At 39.9% G+C, this 24450-nt stretch overlaps 1 protein-coding gene across 7 annotated transcripts in view; it reads left to right on the top strand.

Annotated features, from left to right (window-relative positions):
• Positions 1-24450, top strand: part of ZDHHC21 (zinc finger DHHC-type palmitoyltransferase 21) — a 66058-nt gene that overhangs the window by 6606 nt on the left and 35002 nt on the right. For 3 of the 7 annotated variants that reach the window (XM_038402819.2, XM_043514858.1, XM_038402818.2), the window contains exons 2-5: positions 7979-8182; positions 10379-10477; positions 13806-13917; positions 16390-16528. In XM_038402819.2, coding sequence (XP_038258747.1) covers positions 8029-8182; positions 10379-10477; positions 13806-13917; positions 16390-16528 — 504 coding nt within the window. In that variant the 5' untranslated portion in view covers positions 7979-8028. Of the gene's footprint in view, positions 1-2148; positions 2659-7978; positions 8183-10378; positions 10478-13805; positions 13918-16389; positions 16529-18637; positions 18868-22849; positions 22973-24450 lie in introns of those variants that run through there. The other 4 variants (XR_006281496.1, XM_043514860.1, XM_043514859.1 and 1 more) reach the window with 4 other exon arrangements.

Here is a 24450-nt window from a genome sequence, read left to right as displayed (position 1 = left end):
GGTGCAGAAGGTCACGGCCCGGGGTGTTTCTGGGGCAGCCCAGCCCTTGCACTATGTCAGGGTCAGGTGCATCCTCACTGCCAAGTCCCTGTACTGGGGGGGGGGGCCTTCAGGGTGATCTTCCACATTAGTGTAGCCAGTGGTCTGTGCTCCCCACTGCCTTGCTGGAGCCACATTTATTTATTGACAAATAAAATGTGCAGAATTTTAAAATATTGTGGACATAATTTTTAATTTTGGCACATAATTTTAATTTTTTTGGCGCAGAATCCCCTCAGGAGTAAATCTTAGAATCATTGTGGATAGCTTGATGAAGACCTCTGCTCAGTGTGAAATAGTGGTCCAAAAATTTTAGGATGTATAAAGAATAGGATAATACTATATACTTTCCTATTCTATAAATTAATAATAACATTCTCACCTTGAATGCAGTGTTCAGTTCTATTATCCTGTGTCGGAAAACATATAGCAAAAAAAGAAAGGGTCTGGAGGTGGGTGGGGGAAATTAGTAGAGGCATGAAGAAACTTCCATATGAAATGAAAATGAAAAGGTTAGGAATATGTTTAGTTCTGAGAAGATATAAATAAAAAGGAATATGGTTCTGGTATATAAACTAAAGAATGGCACAGAGAAGACAAATCAAGCTCTTATTTTTTATGTAAAGAAAGAAAAAGAGCCAATAAAATTGAATGACAATAAACAGTGCTTCTAAAAGGAAATAACTTTTTATGCAATGTATGATGAATCTATAGAACTTACTGCTACAGGACTTCATTTTGTCCAAAGAGCTTAGCAGGATTTTTAAAAACTCTGTGTTAACAATAAGATCCACAATTATAGTCTTTAAGGTGTGGGTGTGTATATGTAGGTGTAGTTGAATATGTGTATATACATTGGGCTGTAGAGCATAAGGCAATCACTGACTTATGAGGGTTTGGAAGAAATTTTCCATTGCGGGAATTTTCTACTTCCTCCAAGTATCAATGACTGATTGCTGTCAATGTACTGTACTGGAGGAGCCACTTATCAGACCTGGGATAGCTGTTTCTAACTTCTGGCACTGTTTGTTTGGATGTAGTATTTTCCATAGTGGGAATGCTCTCCTTAGTGATAGAATGTCTGCTGTTCTCTTGTGTTGAGAAGGAAAACTGAAATTGATTCCCTAGGAATCAGTGGTTTATTGGTATTTCTGCTGCTTGCTGTATTACCAGCCTGTATGTTTACACCAATACTTTGTATTAGCTTAGATTTAGATTTCTAAAAATATTTGCAAGACCTCTGTACCGTGAGCTCCTACCACAGTGTTTCTGGAAAAAATGTGAAACAAGTAAGTGGCATCCAGTGTGACTTAATGAGGAACTAAAAGGAAATCAAGAAAAAGGGGAACCAACTAAACAAGAAATTCTTAGCTATTTATGATATATGCTGGGGTGGGCAAACTACAGCCCGTGGGCCGGCTCCAGCCTGAGAGCTGTTTTAATCCGGCGTGTGAGCCGCACCACGCGGCTCAGCCCCGCTCCGGTGCTCTGGCCAGGGCACTGGGTCCGGGGCTGCACCACGCGGTTCAGCCCCACTCCAGCCGGGGTGCTGGGTCGGGGGCCGCACCACCCCCTGAGCCTCTCCCCACACCCCAACCCCCGGACCCAGCTCTGATCCCCCTCCTGCTCTCCAAACCCCTCAATCCCAGTCTGAGCACCCTCCTACACCCCAAACTCCTCATCCTCAACCCAGAGCCCACACCCCCTTTTGCACCCAAACCCCAATTTTGTGATCATTCATGGCCCGCCATATCATTTGGCCCTTGGGACAAAATGTTTGCCCACCCCGATGTATATAGTGGCACAGGTATGCATTCAGTTTTACCTTTTCAACTTAAAAGCTGGTTTCATCATAGACTTGTAGTTGCTTTATTAAATAGGACTTTTGAAAGGAGGACTTGCATTGAAGAATTAAAGTTGATAAACCTGAAGAGTGAAGTTCTAAGGTGATTTGAAAGAGAGAGTTGCTGCTCAGCAACTCTTGAGGGTTTTCGCCTCCCTGGGGTTTTTTTGCCTTCCTCTACAGCGTCGGGCATGGGTCACTTGCTGGAGGATTCTCTGCACCTTGAAGTCTTTAAATCACGATTTGAGGACTTCAATAGCTCAAATATAGGTTACAGGAGCGGGTGGGTGAGATTCGGTGGCCTACTTTGTGCAGGAGATCAGACTAGATGATTAAAAGGGTCCCTTCTGACCTTAACGTCTATGATTCTATGAGTCTAGGTCAGGAATGTTGTTCATATTATCATCGGTGATCCCTCAAGGTCGAGGATGATCTCTTTCACGGGTTATATTTTTCATGGGTGGCTGAGGAGTCTGATGCTTGAGCCACAGGCTCATTGACAGACATTGCATGTGGTGTTGGAAGACTGGGTTGGGCCGCAATTGCTGTGTGACAGTTCTTTCCATTTTTTTCTGGGGTTTTTCTTGCTACCGGAGCAAGGCGATTTTCCTCAAAGGTGGACGTTCCCTCTCTGACAAGTCTTCGCCGGTTATCTGTATCCTGGGCTGCTGTCTCCCTGTATGTGGTCGATGCCACATCTCTTGATGTTTACTTTGAGAGTGTCTATAAAGGGTTTCTTTTGGTCTCCACGTTTCTGCGTTCTCCTTTCTGCGTTGGTGAGTTGGGCATACAGTAGTTGTTTTGGTAAACATAAATCGGGCATGCTCACACAGTGCCCGCTCCACCTCAGCTGATGCTGGATAATCGGGGCCTGAACACAGAAGATGTTGTCCTCTGTGAAGGCGCCGACATTAGTGTGATGATTCTTCCACTTTCTATGGCAGATCCTCAACATAAAGTGCTGGTGCTGGCGTTCCAGGTTTTTCAGGTGTTTTCTATAGGTCCGCCAAGTCTCACAGCCGTAGAAGAGAGCTGGGATTACCACTGCTTTATAAACTAAAAGTCTAGTATGTGTTCTGATGTTGTGATTGTTGAACGCCTAGCGAGATAGTCTGCCAAAGGCAACACTGGCACAGTGAATTCTGTGCTGAATCTTGACGGCTGCGTCTGCCCTCTGTGAGAGATGGCTGCCAAGATAGGCAAAGTATTCTACATTTTTTAGTTCTTCTAGATCTTCCTTACTGGGTCTGATGATTGACTGGGGACTGGCTGGTGGAGAACTTTTGTTTTGCAGATATTCAGAGTTAGCCTTAGGCTTTTGTAAGCTTCAGAGAAGCAATTAGGGCTGTTTGTAAATCCTCCTTTAAGTGCAACTACAGCACAATCATCTGCGTACTGGAGTTCAGTTATTGTTGCTGATATTACTTTAGTTCTAGCATGGAGATGAGATAGGTTGAAGAGGTTGCTGTCAATTTGATATTGGATACCAATGCCCTGAGGAAGATGGTCTTGGGTTAATGTTTTCATAGCTGCTTAGAAAGTGGAGAAAAGAGTGGGTGCCAGTACACAGCCTTGTTTTATGCCAGTTCGGATGGCAAAGGGCTCAGAGGTAGAATCACTGCACAGGGTGGAGGAATCTTACAATGGTGATAAATTTGGTTGGGCAGCAAACTTTGACATGATTTTCCACAGCACCTCACGGTTTACAGAGTCAAAGGCTTTGGTCTGATCGATAAAGGCCATATACAGCTCCTGATGTTGTTCTTAACATTTTTCCTGGATCTGCCTGGCTGCAAAATCATGTCAGTTGTGCCTCATGATGGTCTGAAGCCTCACTGGGACTCTGGAATTACTTCCTCTGCAAGAGGGAGCAGGTGATTCAGTAAGATTCTTGCAAGAATCTTCCCAGCGATGGAGAGGAAGGCAGTGCCTCAATAGTTGCTACAGTTAGCCCTGTCTCCCATTTTGAAAATAGTGACAATGTTAGCATTATGTAAGTCAAAAGGGATTTCTTCGGTGTGCCAGGTGTTGAGGAGCGCTTGAAGCTCGTTAGTTACTGTCTCTCCCCACACTTTGAGTACTTCAGCTGATATGCTATCAGGGCCTGGTGCTTTACTGTTCTTCATTTGTTTAATTGCTTTTTAGACCTCCTCAGGTGTTGGTGAGTTGGCAAGAGTTTCCCAGATTGGGTGTGAGGGATGGAGTTGATGGTGTTGTCAGTCACAGTTGATTCTTGATTTAGAAGCTTTTGGTAGTGTTCCTTCCAGTGCTCTTTGATGGATTCGTTATTTTTAAGAAGGGTACTACCCTCTTCAGATCTCAGAAGTGTGAGGCCACATGAACTTGGTCCATATAGGGTCTTTGTCTCTCAAAACAAGCTCCACATATCATGTCTGTCAGCAAATGTTTAGATTTCTTTTGCTTTGTCCTCCCACCATTTGTTTTTGATTTGTCGGATCCTCCTTTGAATTTCAGCTTTAAGCTGATGGAAAAAGCTCTGCTTCTGACTGGCTAGTGGTTGGTTTTGCCACTCGCAGAAAGCTTTTCTCTTCTGGTCCGAAGGGGCTGTAATCTCAATAATGTTGTTGTCAAACCAGTCCTGATGGCTGCAGGTAGCAAGGCCAGTGGATTCCTCACAAATCTCATGGATGGTCTGTTTTAGGGCTTCCCAGTCTTCTTTGACACTTGTGTTGTTATTTCTAAGTGTGCATATGGCCAGTTTTTCACTGAGGAGTGTTTGGAAGTTATCTTGGTGTACTGAGGATTGAAGTCTTTGGATGTTGTATTGCCATCAGTGTGATTTGGAATGCTTTCTATGTTTCAGTGCAATCCTGATGGACATGACTGACCTCACCAGGCGGTGGTCAGTCCAGCAATCATCGGCTCCTCAAGGTTGTGTTGTGCTGGGCTGCACTTTGCCTTCGACCTTACTGCCATGGGTGACCCTACCAGGAATACAGGACTCTAGACAGCATTGCTCTTAGGGTCTTAAGTGTACGCAAGCTTCTCCACCATGTCAAGGTGGCAACCCAAGGAGGAGGTCATTCATATAAATCAGCACAGAAGGGGAAGAAAGTGCAAAGTTCCAAAGAGGTGTAAGTGGGAGGAAGGTTGTGCATTGCCTTGATGTGAGGACCCAAACTTGAACATGAGTAATCAATGAATAGGTTTGAAAAGGGAAGTGATGGGTAAAGAAAACTATATTGGCAGCTGAATTCTGAAGGGGAGGTAGGTGAGAATCAGGGAGGCAAGAAAGACATTTTGGTGGAGTGGAGATGAGATGACTAGAGCTTGGTTAAGAGTCTAAGGCCTTGTCTACAGAAAGCAATTTAGATAGTTAATTCTTCACTGGTGCAATGGTAGCAACAGTAGAAGTGCATAATCAGAGCACATGTGCTTTTACCCTCATATAGTCTAACTCCAAAGTTTGCATTGCAGTTTCTACAGTTGCTACTGCTGAGGGAGGATTATTGGTATGAATTTTGCCTGTATAAATGCAGCTTTTGCAGTAGGAAGAGACTGGAGACTGCTGATCTTATAGTCTTCCACAGTATCTCCAAGATCTGACAATAGTTTGGATGAGTAGGGAAAAAGCAGAATCCCGATGCGTGGGTTGCAAGTTTGGGTGACTTGATGGGATAGTGAATGTGTCAACACTGATGGAAAGAAAAGTGGAGAATTTAGCTGATAAAGAGAGTTTGGATTTTGACATGTTGAGGTTGATTTCAGCCCAGGCTTGCAGGAAAAGGATGGTGACACCATCCACCATCATCAAATTAATACTAGCTTTAGGGACTGAAGGAAATAAGGAATTTTATAACCAGGACTTGAAAAATTTACAGCAATCCCACTAAAAGGGAATAAACTTATTAACCAGAGATAAAAAGACCTACTGTTGTGGGACTGGGGGAGTCCAATACTTGACTTCTCCCAGACTCTTGGGAGCTCGACTCTTCGGGGTAGAAGTTTTTGATGCTGAATCCCTCTCTCCTTCTTCCAGACTCTATTTTATTGAGGTTCAGGATCCTTTTCCTCCTCTGAGTAGCACCAGTTTCTTCTGTTTTCCTCAAGCAGCAGCCTAGTAAAACGAACCTGATTCTTGTCAATTTCACTCTTGCTCACAAGGTTGTGAATAACAGCATTTAAATTGAGCAGAATGAAGTTGTTTCATTCCTGTACTGCTACTTCTGAGAGCTGAGTTGTAACAGAAGCATTGGAGCTGTTTGTAGATTTAGGAACACAACACTATATCAGTTTGCGTTTAGAAGATTATCTTCATTAGCGTAAGGGCTACTAACACATTTTTAATAAAATGAGAGTCTACTTTCTGGAGCAACTGAGAGCTTACATAGTGCTGCTACTCAAGAAAAATTTCTTACAGCTGGCAAACAATTTATTTATCCCAGTTCACAGCAATATTGGAGGGAGAATGAAGATTTATTAACAAACAAGTAAGAGGATGATGATGGTGCACAAGACTGAAATACTGAGCTCCTTTATAAAATGTGCATTCTATAAGAAAGGTATTGTAGAGGAGTTTGAACCATCAGTAAAGAAATAATACTAAGTTTAAAACATACAAAAAACTTTCACAACCTGACAAAGGGCAGAAAAGAGAATACTTGGGAAAACTGAACATTCAGAAACTAAATAGTTCAGATGATATGCATCCTATAGTTTTGTGTATTAGCTATCAAACGTATGGTTTATTTTTAAAACCCTTAGACCAATTGGGAGGATCCAGAAGACCGGGGAAAAAGTAAAATGGAATTTATTTTTTCAAAAACAAGATTACCGTGAAATTACTAAACATTTAGAGGTTATTGGAATCATGGGCAATAAGTAACATGGCTTTCTAAAACAAACATTGCCAGACGCTCTTGATTGCTTTATTTAAAATAAAATTGCAAATAATGCATTTGATAATTTCCATCTTATTTAAAAATGTAATTCCAAGTGCCTTGGATGCGAATACTTTTGTGGATTGAAAACTGCTAGAAAACAATAAACGAATGGTTATGATAAATGGTAGCACGTAGAATAGGGAGGGGAATATGTCAAGTGGCTTTTTTTGGTCTGGCCTGATTAATGATGTGGAAAAAGAAGAAAAGACACTAATAAAATTTATGGGTACTGCTAAATTGAGGAGTTGTGAATGCCAGCAAGGATAAGACAAACAATAGAAAAGAACCTAGATGTAGAGGTATTGGAGACATGGGTGGAAAACAACAAAATGAGACTGAAGTTGGAAAAAATGCAAATCAATAGATATGGAAGGTAATCAGAAACACACTTGCTTTGAGCTGGAAAACTTAGTTCTTCAGCTTTACTGTTTCCTAATGATGATGGACAGCAAATTGGACATGAGTGTAGTGTGATGTGACAGCAATGAAGTCTGTTGCAGTATTAAGCTGCTTATGCAATGGCATCCTCGCTGAATTATATAGTTTTGATGCAACCACATCTAAAATTTTGATTTCAGCACTGGATCACATTCAAGGAAAAGAAAAAAGAATGAACATGAGTTTATGAGAGATTAAAATTTTATATATATATAAATGCATTTTCCACCAAATGCATCCGATGAAGTGAGCTGTAGCTCACGAAAGCTTATGCTCTAATAAATTTGTTAGTCTCTAAGGTGCCACAAGTACTCCTATTCTTTTTTATGTTAACCAACCCCTATGCTGTCTCTGCTGAGATTTCCTAAAATCATTGGTTGGCTGATTATCTTTGTAAATGCACCTATTTTCACTTGCGTTTGAAGTCCTCTTCAGGTTTTATATCCTTTGTCTTTTCATTCATCTTCATGGTAGAAGTTAAGCAATAGACAATGAGATGTTTACAATGAAGAAGAAACCATAAGTGTATATCCCATGGTAGTGCATGAACTCTCTGTATGAGGCTTTGAAACATTTAGAAACTTGCATCTGGTTTCCAAATCTGTGCACATGAACCAAATAACAGTTATGCTACTGGAAGTACAGGGAACATTCTACTAGTATTTATTAACTTTCTAATAACCCACGATGAAGTTTACATGTTACTACTTCAGCTTACTGGGGGGGGGTTGTTTTGTCTTTTTTCTTTTTTTAGGATCATCATTTTCTCCCTGTGTGTGGCAAGCTGCCTTCAGATAATGTACAATGGGGCTACAAATTCATTTTGTGGTTGACCCGCAGGGGTGGTGCTGCATGGGCATGATTATCTTCGTTTGGCTTTACAACACACTCTTTATTCCCCAAATTATCCTCTTTCCTCACTATGAAGAGGGACACACTTCAACTGCAGCGATATTGTGTAAGTTGCATTAAACCCAATCTCTCTCTCTCCTATCTAGTAAAAAGGTACCTGTGGGCAATAGCACCTACTTTGACCAATGTAGTATCAAGTTCCAGAATTCCGGAGAAGAAGGAAGAGCAATCCAACAAAAACTGGTCTTAATGCTAATTCTTAAAAATCCAACTTCCTCCTTATTTTTGAAATACAATAAATCTGAAATAGCTTATTTTGGTACTACTTTAGATTAAAACCTTAACTGCAGACAGAGACATGCTAACTGTAATTGGGCTCTGACATACTCATTTGATACAGTTCAATGTGTCCATATATCTGCTTTTTTTTCCCAACACCGCATGTGTGACTGTGGCCAGTCTATACCTACAATCTGCATGATTGTATCAGGAAAAGCTGAGCAGGTATACCATATATCCTATATTTGCATCAGCAGCTGATGCTGGGAGAGGGGATTGTGGGTGTATTTGGGTATATTTTCACTGCAGTTAAGTTTTCTACACTTGATCTACTCCTCTAAAGTTAGCCTCGCACTGGTGAGAACAGCTACACTTTGAAATAACATTCAAGCTGCTGCGTACACACTGGCACAACACTCACTCGTGTGTGGCACTTAAGACTTTGGGGGCACATCTAGGGTTGCCAACCCTCCAGGATTGATCTGGAGTCTCCTGGAATCAGCATCGATCTCCTGATGACTATTGAAAGCAGTCTAATTTTAATAGGATATTTTAAGAAAGTGACATTGTCATGTTAGGAGAAAAAAAAAATCTGGAATAGCTTCTGTTAGAGTTGGCAACCCTAGGCACATCCCATAGTTCTTTGAAGTGCAGTAAGCTGAGCTGTTCTACAAATTATTTCCCAGTGAATTGTAGAAGAATTACCCTGTCTCATCTGGGGACATGGTGGAATTGTGGGAAGGCATTGGAGGACTAGCAGCAATCAGATGAAGCTAGCCTGCATCAACACTGCAGAGGGGTCATATTAGCAGTTAATAAGTTGTGCTAACTCAGGCTGGCTATATGAGGAGAATAGCACTGGGACAAGGAGCCAGGGATGGGGAAGAGATAGGACTTGGACAGTGACAGGTTGGAAGGGATGGGGAAGAAGAGGTCAAGCTTTGAGGGCAGAGGGGGTATAGGAAGAAGAGTCCATGTCCACTAAAGCATATTCCCCTCTAGAGAGTGGAATGGAACCCAGGATTCCTGAATTTCACTGTTTCTCTGAAGTCAACATATATCTGTGGAAACCCATGGGCAAAGTGATTCATTCAGTGCCCATGATGGGTTGTGTAAGGAGACTCTGGGCTGTCAGAGCCCAGCTTCAATTGCTGCAGGAATTGGAAGGTGTGTAGAGAATGAAGCAGGGGACTTCAGGAAGAGAAAAGTGCTATATAATGCTAAGTACTCTGAAAAATCAAGTCCTAGATGTCTCTGATTGGACACCCAAAATTAGTGGATACTTTTGACCTTAATTTCTCTGTATCTCAGTTCCTCATCTGTAAAATGGGTTTAATACCGCTTTATCTCACCGGTGTCATGAACATAAATTGTTGGTGATGCATTTATATACCATAATGATGAGCACCATTAGAAAAACTGATGAGGAAGCTAATAATTCTGTCTTTGGAGCAGTGTTTGAATACGTGCAGTAAATGAGGCATGCACCCACATATTGAACAACAAGGACAAAACAAAATATTAAGTAGCTGAATGAGTGGGCACTGTCCATTTTGTGTGCTGAATAAGGCAGCAGTCCTGTAGAAAACATTTAATGCAATCGTGTAATTAAAGACTATCATAATGCATATGTACAAAGAGCCCAATTAGATGTGCATAGGCAACCTTAATTGTGGTATTTCCTAACCTTTGTGTGTTTGACTTTGCAATCTTAATATGTTCTTTTAAGGTTGTTTTTATGTGTAATATATGTTTATGTGCATAAAATATTTATGTGCATAAACGGAATGCTGGTTTACATGTGTTAATTAAGCTATGTTAGTTTAAATCAGATTTACTTTTCAAATATGCCAATTATTGCAGCTTCTTTTATTCTGCAATTTTCTGTTGTCTTGCCTCATTCCTATAAAGTAAACTTTTGCTGTGCTGGAACTGATTAAAATGTGACACATTACGGCATGCAGTCTTTGGCCAAAGATGTACTTGATGTAATATTCTGAAAACTTGTGTATTTATTTTTCAGGCTACTACTTAGTCTCATTGTTTTGTATAGTTTCATTATTGAGAGCCTCCGTAGCTGATCCAGGAAAACTCCCTGAAACGCCAAAGATACCACTTACAGGTACTATATTGCAAGATGTTTCTAAATAATACAATGTTGGTTGCTTTGCATAATCTCTAATATTAGTTTTAATAGCTGTTGGAAGCTTACTACCATTGTTTGCAACCACTCCCTTGAAAACCAAACAGGGTTTGGTAAATCTAGTGTTGGTGCTGTTGTAATAGAAGTGAGCAAGGTCATATGCTGCGTTGCAAGGGCATGTGATCAAGAGCAACCCAAGTACCTGTCTATGCTACTCCATCAATCCACATAGCCCATTAGCAGGAAGGGATACTACTCCCTGGTGATGTAGGCCTTAGTAGATCACTACAGGAGATTTTTGGACATCAACATCAACTGGTTTGGAAAAACTCATGTGAGGATTTTTTAAAAACTTAACTCTTCCTCAGAGGCCAAAGTGGAACTCTTCTCTCTAGTAATATGACACTAATAATGTTGTGGCATTAATGTTGTTGGAAATATATGGCCCCAAAGAGTTAAAGGTGTTAACTTGATCCTGAAACTGTCCAACATTAAGCCATTTTAAACACGGTTTGGTATACAGAGACCTTTGTCTGCTTAGTACTATGGCAAACTCACCATTAAAAATCCTTTAAAACTTTTTATTAAATAAAAAGAAGGACAAACAGTTAAAGCATTTGAAATGTGAAGTATTAAGTAAGGCTGTCATTTTAATAACATTTCATATTGCATTTTATTTTGGCCATGGAGAGTTTTTAGAAGGAAACAACCCCTTTTTTGTCAACCTCTTAAATGGTACTAAAGATGTTAATAAGGTCCTTTTTGAGGAAAAGAAAAGAAGTCAGTTGAGAAGGGCTAGAGCTGCTGTTGCTGAAGTCTGATCCCGTTTCCTAGAAAACAGAACAAGACACACACAAAAGGAGAGAGGTAAAAAGAGCAAAGATGGAGCTTCAGTTTCTGGTGTTGACTCTCACTTGCAACTTCACTGCTGAAGAAACACAGGCATGGCACATGGTTTTATCAGCAACTCTGAGATCTAGTAAACTTGTTCTACCATTGGTCTGTTTGCGGCATTGCTTTCAGCTTCCTCCTTCTGGTCACAGGCTTCCAAAATATACAGTCTTGGATGGTTAAGCGAGACTCTTATTAGACAGAAATTAAAATAAGAGAGATAGGAAAGAGAAGAAACAAAATGGGGAAGGAAAAGGACACATTGGGGGAGGCAGGGTGGCAAAGTCTCACATCCCAGGTGATATTCCAGTTTTAACTGGAGGTGGTTATGTCATCTTGCTCCCTCTCTCTAGCCTGGTTGGGTCAGGACATATCTCAGGATTAGGTAGAAATTTCTGGGGTCCCAGAAGATGATGGGGACAGCAGGCAATGATGGTAAAGCTTGTTTGTTCACTTTCTCTGCCTCAGGGTGCTGTTGCTCATGCTCCTGGATCTGTTCTTGACTGGTAGGGGCTGCCACTTCTTCTCTGGATTTGGGTTCTCCTCGTTGTCAGAGATCTTGTCATTGTCTTGTCTCTAAGAGTTCTGCTGCTGTCCAGTCCCATGTTTTCGCTTATTGGTGGGATCTTTGCTAAATATCATGTCCTGTTCCTCATGGAATGGATAAGTAGTCTACCTGGCACTGGACTTGCAGGTTGCTATCTTTGGTTTCCTGGTATGTTTGCTTTAAGCCTTAGCCTTTCTGCTGGCATTGGGCTTCAGACCTCTAAATGCCATACTTCCCAGTTGAGTGTGTACCACCTTACTTTCCTTAGTGAGAGGAAGGTATAGTTGTTCTTAGACCAGGCAGCATGCTGAGACATTGCAGTCATTTCCATCAGCTGAGAGTCTGGTTCATTCTCCATGACTCATTCATTTTAGTGAGCTCTGCAGATACTGCTGACAACTGGGCAATTAGGGACAATTGTGATCTTGTTTTTGCATCTAGTCCCATTAGTGACAGGACTGAGACCAAAAAATCATATTTAAGCTTCACTTCAGCTCTATGATATTGTGTAGGTTGATATGGTGAAATACATTTTTTGTGTAGTATAACTTGTATTTGAAAACTAGCTTCGGGTGTTTCTGAGCCCCCTGGTAACAGTAGCTGTCTTATTAAAGAGTGACACCGGCTTTATGGGAACAGATTGTAAATCAATTTCCATCTGTCATTATTACTAGTTCAGTGATCTTGGGTATTGGGCTTCTTTACTGCCAGGGTGAAAATGTCATTTTTCTGCAAAATGGGAAAGATGGAAGCTGCCAGCAAGAGGCTCAAAAAGTGCCAAATTGAATTTTAAAATTTATTCCATACATCATTGATTATAGTGAAAAGCATTTCCTCATGTAAATTTTCAGAATGTGTTGCAATGAAAACTGGTGTAGCTTTCCTTTTATAAATTTTGATTTTTTTTCAGATTAAAAATAAAAAGGATGATGGCACTTGTTAGAAATAGAAATTATAGACCAATGATTTTGGACTTATTCCATAACACCTTTACTGCATTCCTTTAAAAAAAAATAAGTAAAATACATTTTAAATGATTGACAGCACTAAGGTGTCAGTGTGTTTTCATCCTAGAAACAATGTGATCTTCGCCAACTCTCTGAGGCCTAAATTTTCAAAAGTGTCCACTGGTTTTAGATGCCCAACTTGAGGCAAATAAGACCTGTATTTTCAGAAATGCCTAGCAATGTTAGCTCATGTTAACTTCAGCTGGAGTTGTGGGAGCTCAGTACCTCTGAAAGTCAGTCCCTATGTATCTCAAGTTTAGCTCCCAAACTTAGTAGACACCTTCTCTGTCCTCTAGGTTCCTCATCCGTAAAATTTCTACTTGTTGGATGTTATGATGTTTGTTTAATGTTTAAAGCACTTTGAGATCCTGCAGTGGAAGACCTTTCATACATCTATTTTGTATTTTATTATTTTACTGGTCAGTTCTTTTGGATTGAGCTGGGAATGGCAGTGGGATTTGATACTCTGGCTGAGCTCTAGAGCTGACACTGTTGGTGATATGTGCTAGGAAAAAAAACAATCCAAGTGGAACTGAGAATAGTTTTAGAAACACAAAAATTCTTTATTTCCCAGTTCTTGCCTTGTTCCTAGCCAGGAGTTTCATGTTGTATTGGCAACTCTGAAAAATAGTAGGGCAAGATGGGGATTAGGAGTAAAAATCAGCCCACAGTGGTAGAGGTATGCCAACCATCCTAGAGCAATTGAAAGAAGAGTGGGGGAGAGGTTCTTGCATGCTGATTTCCACAGGAAGAATATATTTTTTCCAGAAGCTCAAGCGTGTGTACCAGTTGAGATCTGCAAACTAGTGGCACATCAGCGGACATTCATTTTTATTTAACCTGGTTTCAATTTTCTCTCTAGAACGAGAATTTTGGGAACTGTGTAATAAATGTAATATGATGAGACCAAAGCGATCCCATCACTGCAGTCGCTGTGGACACTGTGTTAGGAGGATGGATCATCACTGTCCATGGTAAGACTAGATCCATAGATGCAATAAGTTCTTGCTATACAGAAACTTTCATCATTTATTGTTTGTTTAAATTGCAGTTTTTTGATTTGTTCAGGGTACTTTTACTACAGTACAATTCTTATTGAAGCATTCTCTTTCTGACCGTAAGACTTCATCATTAAAGGTATCTAATGCAGGAGGGTAGATAGGATTTTCATTGAGATGTGCCTGTGCCTATGCAATCAAACATTGATAGTGAGAATTGTTTGCTATATAGCATGTAATCATTACTGTTTTGTCATGCTGGAACTTTCACAAATTTTGATGAAAGAAATGTTTAATGTTGGGAAATGCAACTTTAAAAAACAAAATTGCTAGAGCTGAGCAGCTTCAATGTAAAAATCAGATAATCACAGTTTAGTTTTGTGAGATGGTGAGATAATTTGCTTTCAAATAAATTGATATATAAAAGCTTGTTTTGCATTTTCTCATGTTCATGCTATAAATTAAAAGTTTAAAGTGCCAGGGGATGACTTTTTTTAAAAAAAAAATACTCAAAACAGTTTGAATATTTTGTGGTGGTAGTTAATTTGTTCGCTATCTATGGGCTTGCTCCAATTCTTATTAGAGTCAATATATGGATTAGGCTGTGTCTTAACTAGAAACACTGCAGCACTTCAATGTGGACACTCCTTATCCATATTTTGAGTATAATAAATCTCTTGTCACTGTAGTTAATCCACCACCCCAAGAGGCAGTATTCTTTTGTCAACCTCATGCTGTCTGCTCTGGGAGTTAGGTGAGCTTGACTACATTGCTTAAATGTGTGGATTTTTCACACCCCTTTGCAACATAGCTGGGTCATCCTAACTTTTTGGTGTAGATCTGGCCATAGAAGCTGGTCTACACTAAAAAGTTTCTCTCTTTAACTGTATCGGTATAGTTAAAGCAGAAACCCCTCCTCCCAACCTCTATTGTTGATGCAGTTATACCAATAGAAAAGTACTTCTACCCAGGGGCATAACCATGGCCCACCCACTTACCATCCAGGCCCACCCAAATGGCTTCTGGACCCTGCTGGTGGGCAGAGCAGGCTAAGCCCCCGCGCCCGGACCCCACTCCCTGGCGGGAGCGACAGACAAAAAGCCACAGCGGGGCAAGCCCCCACGCCTGGACCCCGCTCCCTGCCGGGAGCACGCAGGGACTGCAGGTGGAAGGGATGGGGGAGGAGGGACCCGCACTTGTCTTGGCCCAGGCCCCACAAAACCATAATCTCTGTGGGGCGACATGGCCCCCCATCATTGCTCACCCACCCAAGAGCCTACCCAGTTTTCCTAGCTTAGTGACACCACTGCTTCTACCACTATAACTTCTTTCTGGTTTGGGAAGTAAAATAAGCTATATCAGTATACGGCACCTTTTATACCAATATAACTGTATCTATACTAGGCTTTATACCAGTGTAATTAAAAAGCAAATCACACTCCTAACTGATGTATTTATACCAGTAAAACTTTCGTAGCGTAAACTAGGCCTAGATTGTTGAAAGTGTTAATTAGGAAAGTAGAAATATTTGAACTGTCAGGATTGTTTGACACTGTTTTATTAAGGAAGGTGGGGGAATATTCTTGTTTTGTTGGGTGCCACGCCTTCTCTTTCCCCCAACTTTTCTCTTGCATATTTGAGATTTTTTTTTTCTGTCAGGGGACTGCTCCCTGATCATAAGGCAGTTAAACATAGTTTCCAGCATTTATCAATATATATAGTATTTGCATTCCCAATTTTCCACTTTCTGAATTGAATTTATGTAAATTTATATAGAACAAAAGTCAATGTTGTATCACTTTAGATTGTAATCTGTGCTAGTAAGTGGTAGAAAAATATGAATTGCTGTGACATTTTTGCAGGCTGTTTTATAATTTTGAAATGTTTTTAAAATTACATGGGATTACCTTTGGTGTTTAAGGCAAAAAGAAATTTTTTTTTCATTTTGAGTTTCTTCAGAAGACGCATTACCATTCTACATTATCAGTGTATGTAGTAATATGAACATAATCAACTAATACAATTCTGTACTTCTGAGAAACAACCAAGACTCGTTTTTTGGGTTTTTTTAATATTGTTTTAATGCTCTCAAATCCTGATCAGGATCAGGGCCCCCTTATGCTAGGTGCTGTACAAACAGAAAGGTCAACATGTTTCCTGCCCCGAAAAGCTTACCATTAAATTTGTATTTTAACAGAAAAATTCCAGTCTGCACCAAATGAAAATGCAGGCAAATTTTTAACGACAAGCAGGGTTGCTTTTGCTTTAATAAGGAAGGCACATCATTCTGTAGAATGGATGCTGTGAGCATAGAGTTGTAGTTGCATATGGCCTATACATTACCATATCCAGCAGTGCATTTATAAATAAGTTAAGTTGTTGTGTCTTTGGTACATGCCTAACTATAACGTTTCAAAAGCCTTGTGTATTTGCTTTGTTTTGTTGCAGGATTAACAATTGTGTTGGTGAAGACAATCATTGGCTGTTTTTGCAGCTATGCTTCTATACTCAGCTTCTTAGTTCCTATACACTGATACTTGATTTCTGCCACTATTATTATTTTCTGCCCCTGAAAAAAGTTAACTGGGTAAGAATCTTATCCTTACATAAAATAGGGTAAATATTTAATATTGCAATTGTAATGCAATTTATTCTGAAATCTAAAAGCCAAAAAATTTCTACTGTTTTTTATATAGACATGATGATGATGAATACTAGAGTAGGGAAAATCAAGGCTGATATTACAAACGGGCAAATACTCTCCTGTAAGTAAAGGAATGACAATTGTAAAGAGAAGCAGATTTTCTCCTAGATACAAACAAGATTTTAGTTTGTGATGGAAGCCTTGTAAAACAGGGACAAAAACAATTAGACTTCTTTAAAAGTGATCTGCAAATGTTAGATTTTTTTTTTCCTGAGTAACTTCTGAGTTTGTTGAAATGCCTCTCCTACACTTGTTACGTGGGGGAGTCTGTGCATAAGATAATTTACGTAATATGTACCTTTTCCATCCAAAGTACCTGACATGAAAACTTAGAATTTTATTATCTTATTTTGTATCCTAAATGGTAAAACATAAGAATATTAAACTTTCTGAAAGAGGCACAGTACCAGAAAATAAATGGGACTAACCTTTATAAGCATCTTGTATACTTCCATGTTGATCTATGGTGATGTGATGTCCTTAGTGAAGTACATGCAGAGGTGAAGCATCAGATAGCAGCTGACAAATATGGGGAGCTGTACTCTTTGAACATGCAAGAAGGGGTAAAATGTGCTAAGCGTAAGTTATTAACATGTTGAAATGCCCCTCTTAATGCTGGGGACATTCAGTACTTTCTACTGAAATTTGTTGTTTTTTTGCAGATCACTTTGAAAATATTTGCCTTATTTATAATACAATTATGGGTGTTCTCTCAAAATAGATTTTCAGTCTTAAACTAAATTAATCAAATTGGATTTTCTGTTACAGACATGAATACACTTGTTTAAGTTCAAATGCTTTAAAATTCTTAAAGTTTCAGTACTTATATGAAGCTAGTTACTTGTCTCCTCTGCTCATATAGCCTTGTTTCTGGATAGTAGATGCTTTTCTAAATGAATAAAACACATTCCCTAAAATGTAGACTGCTTAGAGAATATCTCCAGTTTTACTGGGTCACTTCATTATCTGTAAAATGGGTTTAATACTTAGCTATCTGACACTCACTTAAGGCCTCATACATACAGAATTTCCATTGACTTTAGAGAGAATGCTATATAATCATACGAACTGCAGAATTGGCCCTTATAATGTAGTAAAGTGAATTTATTTTCCTAAGATAAAATCTTTGAATGGTGCAGACAATTTACTCTTGACATGTATCTGACAATGTATTTTAATGGTTTTGGGTATATCCTCCATATTTATAGGAGCCCTTTAAATGCTGTTTTCAAAATATTTTAATGTAATTATTTAATTTCCTTTAAGTAATTGCATTCTACTTAGTTGATTTACTCAAATCTTGGATTTTCAGCTTTGCTTTTTAAAGGAAAACTATTTGTTTTTTGGGGTGAGGCGGGATAATGGGAAATTACGTAAATTTTGCCATGTTCAGGCGTTCCAACACTGACAGATAATTCTTAAGTTATACTGTCTTAAAATGAGTAGATCTCTCTCTTTTATTTTAATTTTCTAAGAATTATATCAAATGTGTGGGTAATTCAGTATATTAAATATATTAATAAATTCCAGTCTGTTTTTTCTGCACATGAATGGAAAGGTGTTTATCCTTAATATTTATACATCTATATACAGTCAATGTGGCAGATGAAGAGGCAGATTTATATAGACAGACTGTACAATAATCATAGTCTAGTTTCATGTGATTGCCTAAATAACACATCCAGATCCCACGTTTAGGATCTTAAATCATCACAGAGCCTCAAAAAAGCGTGTTTTTACTCACCTGTGTGCCGAATAAAGTGCCCAGATGTGGAATCAGGATATTTATCAAGCATGTACTTTTTTTAAAATTGAGTCTCTGGTATTGTATGTTGTGCCATACAGTACAAAGAAGTAAAAAAATAGACATTTTATGTACATTTGTTTAATAGAGACTGCAGGTGTCGCCTGTTACTAATTGTTTCAGATTTGCTTTCAGAAAGCTAGTATTGAGCTGATAGTCTTTACCTCTTCTTTGTTTTTCATCCGCAGGATTGGTGGCTGAAATTAAAGAAAGGAAAAATAAATATAATTTGTTTGGGAATCCAGCCAATATTTCAGCTTGGAAGATGACATCAGAGATCCATTTGATTGATTTCTGATTGTTAGGTCCCTACCAATTCATGGTCCATTTTGGTCAATTTCATTGGATTTTAAAAATTGTAAATTTCATGATTTCAGATATTTAAATCTGAAATTTCACAGTGTTGTAACTATAGTGGTCCTGACCCAGCTCTGAAGGCAGCAGTGCAGAAGTAAGAGTGGCATGGTATGGTATTTTTACCCTTGCTTCTGCGCTGCTGCAGGTGGGGCGCTGCCTTCAGAGCTGGGCACATGGTGTGCAGCCACCGCTCTCTGGCCACCCAGCTCTGAAGCTCAGAAGTAAGGGTGACAATACTAAGACCCCCCCCCCACACACACAATAACCTTGCGACTCCCCCACCTTCTTTTGGGTAGGGAGCCCCATTTTGAGAAACGCTAGTCTCCCCATGAAATCTGTATAGTATAGGTAGGTTAAAAGTACACAAAAGACCAGATTTCACAATCCGTTACGCATTTTTCATGGCTGCAATTTTGGTAGGGCCCTACTGATAGTATTGCTGTGGACTTCAGGTCACGTAACAGTGTGCCACATAATCATATGTCCATCCCTTTGGGCACCAGAAGAACAGGAACATCAAGAGGACTTGGTCACAATTAGTTAGGAGTTTAAGAAAACCACTTGCAAAATTCTTTTAATCTTGAAATGCCACAGCAATCCAGACACCTGAGCGTATTCTACCTTTCTCAGGAGTGCCATTCTTTGTAGAAATTCTGGCTTTAATCAAGAGGTTTCATTTCTTTAATCTGTAAGGGCATGTATTTACCATGATATCCAAACAGTGGATACATTTTAAAAAATTGGCCATCTGGAATTAGAGTTTTCTCCTGGCTCATTAAGAATACTTGTGAAATTTTTGGCTTCATGCCTTCACTTTGTTTTATTTTTATTCTTTGGTATACATGGTACAAAAACATAAGATTGGGATGAAAATAAAGCTGTTTTAATAGTATAGAAGAACACAATACTATGTAGTATTTTATTAGTATAATATGAAAATATGCTCAGTGTGTACTTTGTCAGTATATATTATACCAGTCTCACTATATTTTTAAATTTTGTGTCCAATGCATAACTTTCATTTTTATTTTTATGATTTTAGAAACCAAACCAAAAACAGATATCACTTCAGTATAATAAGCGGGGCAATAGTTGGAAAATAGTTCAAGAAGCCACCTCCTTGAATAGAAATATGAAATTGCAGTATGATACCACCAAAGTCACTTCCTTTACGTACATAGTCAGTTTATTATGTAGCATGTTTGGCTCTTTGTAGCCTGAGTGGTGTCTGAATGAGAGATTGCAATTATTGCTTCTGTTTGTCCAGAAGGAGGAGTACTATTACTGCTGAAACTGAAGAAGAACTGAATGTAGGAAAGAAATAACAACAGTGTTGACTTCTATGCAAGACCCTTGCAGGAAGCATCATGTAATTCAAATAAGACAGTGATCAGCTAGCTCTGATGATTTGCAAAAGATACAAAACTCAAATCTTCCTAGTTTTGTATTTTCTTTAAATTATCCCATTTAATAAATCCATGATCTCTGGGAAAGATTTCAACCCCCAAAGTAGCAAGAAGAGAGGAATGAAAACCATCTCTCTTTCCAGGTTGACTTGTACTGGAGAAAATGTTTTTGTCTTAAAAGCCTCTCCTGCTGTTACTTCTCCTTGTCTCTCCTCCACTCCACCTCCTGCAGTGTTTAGTGGTTCTAGAGTAGAGTATGATAGTGATGTAGTAGGATTTGCCTAACATTACAGCTTTCCGGAGTATAGCCTCCAAAGAGGAAAAATGGAAGACATCGTTTACATAATTTTATGGTTAGAAAGCTGTAATGGGCATTTGGAGACCTGGATTCTATTCCCAGGTCTGCTACTGACTTCCTGTGTGATCTTAAACAACTCTGTGGCGAATTAGTATGTGGCAAGCTGCAATGTAAATCTACAGCTTGCTAGGATGCCATGCACTAACTGACCATGTGGATCCTGCTACCGTGCACTGAAAGTTCCCTAGTGCACTTTTATCTACTCCACTTTGAAATGAGAGTAGGGTCAGTGTGCACTATGGAATTTTTAGTGAAAGGTAAGCAGGGTTTATATGGCCAGTTCTTGTGTGATACATTAGTGAGCTGTAGATTACACCCTAGCTTGCTGTGCACCAACTCTCCATCAGATAAGCCCTCAGTGTGACTTAAGGCTTGGGTACACTTGCGAGTTAGAGCGCATTAAAGTAGCCCCAGGCGTTCTAGCTCACTACCCGTCCACACCGGCAAGGCACGTAGAGCGCTCTGACTCCGTGGCTAGAGCGCTCCTGATACTCCTACCTCGGCGAGAAGATTAACACTTGGTGCGCCTTGGCTGAAATGCCCGGGCGTCAGTTTGATTGAGGTATTGCATTACTGCGCTCTGATCGGCCTCCGGAAACGTCCCATAATCCCCTTAAGTCAAGTGGCCACTCCTGTCATTGTTTTGGAATTGCTGCAGGAATGCGGATATTCCCTTTGAAAGCTCCGTTTCTGACATCCAGCATGCTTATCTGCTCAGAGACAAAGCAAACCATTACTGTGGAATGCTGTGTGTGTGTGTGTGTGTGTGTGAGAGAGAGAGAGAGAGAGAGAGAGAGGCAGGGGGGTGGAGGTCTGCTGCTGTCTGAACTTACAAAACAGTATGCTGACATGCTTTCAGCCCCCCCAAAACCCACTCTCTCTCCCCCCACATACACACAACACACTCCCTGTCACACTCCATCCCACTCCCCACCCATTTGAAAGGCACGTTGCAGCCACTTGCGTGCTGGGTTAGCTACCACAATGCACTGATCTCTGTGGCTGTTGCAAGAGCTGCTAATGTGGCCATGCCAGTGCACTTGCAGCTGTCAGTGTGGACAGACTGCAGCGCTTTCCTTACTGATCTCTACAAAGGCTGGTTTAACTCAGAGCGCTCTACATCTGAAAGTGTAGCCATGCCCTTAGTGAATAGAGCAGTGGACTGGGACTCAGGAGACTTGGTTCTATTCCTGACTGCCACTGGCCTGCTGGGTGACTTGGGCAAGTCACTACACTTCTTTGTGCCTCAGTTTCCACATCTGTAAAATGTGGATAATGATACTGACATCTTTTGTAAAGTCCCTTGAGATCTGCTGATGGGAAAAGCACAACATAAGAGCAAGGTATTTATTATCTGACCTACCTAGTCCTCAGTTTTCCCCATCCATAAAAAGGACATGACATTACTTCACAGAGGATTTGAAAAGGAAAGGGTTGCGAGGCAGTACATTAATGTTTGTAAGAGCAAAGTATAAAAATATATTAAAACTGAAGCCAGTAAGCTTAAATCAATCTTTAAGCTTCCAAACAGGTGGGATATCAAATAACTGTTTCAATAAAAATCCCTTTAATAGGATAAATAACGTATCTACTTCCATTAATTGTTTATTCTAAATTCTGGTCTACTCCACTGGGGTGGGGATCAACCTAAGATATGCAACTTCAGCTACGAGAATAGTGTAGCTGAAGTCAACATATCTTAGGTCAACTTACCTCACGTCCTCACGGTGCGGGGTCGACTGCCGCCACTCCCCCATTGACTCCGCTTCCGCCTCTCGCCACAGTGGAGTACAGGAGTCAACAGCAGAGCAATCAGGGATTGATTTGTCGTGTCTACAGTAGACGCGATAGATTGATCACTATCCGCCGATTTGGTGGGTAGCATAGATGTACCCTAAGACGATGCCATATTATTTTGGAAAATGAGATGTGAAATTCTGCTCTGAATAGGAAACTGGTTGTTTTAGGATCATAATTAGAATTTACAGGATGTAACAGTTCTGAACTCTCCCTATTTAGGAATCCTGAATAACCTAGGAAAGAAGATAAAATATGCTAAAATAGAAAATAGTGTTTTGGGGAAAGGATATATTGAAAGGCTGCTGTCTGGTTAAAAGTAAAACAGGTAGATTTATAGTTGTTTGTGTTTTCATTTTTATGCTAAGAGTGACAAATTATATTACTCTTTGGTAAACTTTTTTTTTATTAGAGATATCTGGCTTGTTTATCTGACTGTCTGTGGTTTTATTCTCTATTCTATCCTATCTTCTTCTATCCAGGTTATTATATTGAGCTCATCACCATGATATTTGAGAGACTTCCAGAAATGAAAATAAACAAGCAGACTAGCAGTGTCATGTGAGGTTTCCTCTTCATCCCTCCTCCAGAGGGAAAAGTCATGTGTATGTGTTTTACTTTCTTCTGTTGACATATTAATTTTTATATATATTTTGTGTTAACAGGAAAGTGAGATCAAAGTAGCGAGATTCCATTTTGATTGTAAATTTGTCAGGCTTGTTCTCATTCTAAGTACCTATGTGAGTAAATCTCAGAGCCTGGGGCCAGTTCTTCTGAAAACTCTGTCTCCCACACATGATACTGAAAGTACGAGTGGAGTAGTTAAGGGTAGTCATGATCCCCAAAGGATAAAGTTGCCTTTTTAGGAATCCTCAACCCAGAGCATGTAAAGCCTTAAAAATAAGGACCCAAACTTGCGAGTGACAGTGGCCAAATAAGCATGCAGACAAGACAAGAATTAAAAATCTTTTGGCTAAGGGCTACAACTTTATTGAACCTTTAACTTTGAAAAGATATCTCCTACAGGCAGCTTGTCTTGGCAACAGCTGCTTTGAACTGTCACCAGCTTTCCCTCCTTTGCTCAAAGTCATGAACATCATAGCCTTGCCTATGTCTATCAAGCCTGCATTTTTCTAAGACCTGATGTATGGTTAGGCAGTCAACCCACTGCATGTAGCAACCACCAGGCCTTGTGTCAGTGCACAGGCCTCATTACAAATCCAAGGCTGATGCCGAATTTGCACAAAAAAGGCATTATCCCAAACCCTGACCTCTGTAGGGTTGGGAACACTATCTACCTGATTCAATCCCCATTTATTTTTCTCTCTCTATAAAGGGGAATCTGATCCATGCTGCTAGGGCCAATTTACAAGTTTTAATAGTAAAAATCATCAACAAATTAAGGGTACTGTGCAACTGCAAGGATTTGCCAATAGCAGGGTCTCATACAATTGCTTTCAAGTTGCGAGGTGCCTGCATCCCCATGAGCTGGGACTGTAGCACCCTGTCTTATCACAGTTGGCAATACAGACAGAGTAATGAGAAATAGATACCCCCTGGAAACAATAATTATTATAGAAATAGAGGATAGGGTTGTGTGAAAAGCAAAGTAAAAAGAGGCCTGCTTCTCACCCGTTCTGATCTTTCATGGATGACCTTTGGCTGCTTGCCATTTAACCCCAGTGCCTCCCTGACCTTGTAAGCTTGTCTGGACAGTAAGAGGCCATCCTGCTTAATGTGGTGATCTGTAGGAAGCTAATGAAGTAAACAGCCTTGCTAACCAGTGTTGTTGTGGAAGCGTGCTCCGGCATTCTGCACCTCTGAGTTATTTTCAGAGTTGATATTTTCATGTTGGAATAAATTGCACTGCAGTAATCTGGTTGGGAGATAATGATGTGGGGAGATTGAAGCCAAGTCATCATCTATAAGGATGGGACACTGTCTCCTAACCAATTAAAGATGTTAGAATTCATTTGCTAGGTGAGACTCCAATTCTAAGCCATAGAGTCAAAACTGCACCCCCAAACTGTAGAATGTTTTCACAATATATGGACATCAGTCTTTTTGCCTAGTGTAAACAACA

Source organism: Dermochelys coriacea, chromosome 5 (assembly GCF_009764565.3).
Source record: "Dermochelys coriacea isolate rDerCor1 chromosome 5, rDerCor1.pri.v4, whole genome shotgun sequence".
In the NCBI taxonomy this organism is placed as follows: domain Eukaryota; kingdom Metazoa; phylum Chordata; order Testudines; family Dermochelyidae; genus Dermochelys; species Dermochelys coriacea.
Note: the sequence above shows the minus strand (reverse complement) of the source record. Positions and strands in the feature narration are given on the sequence as shown.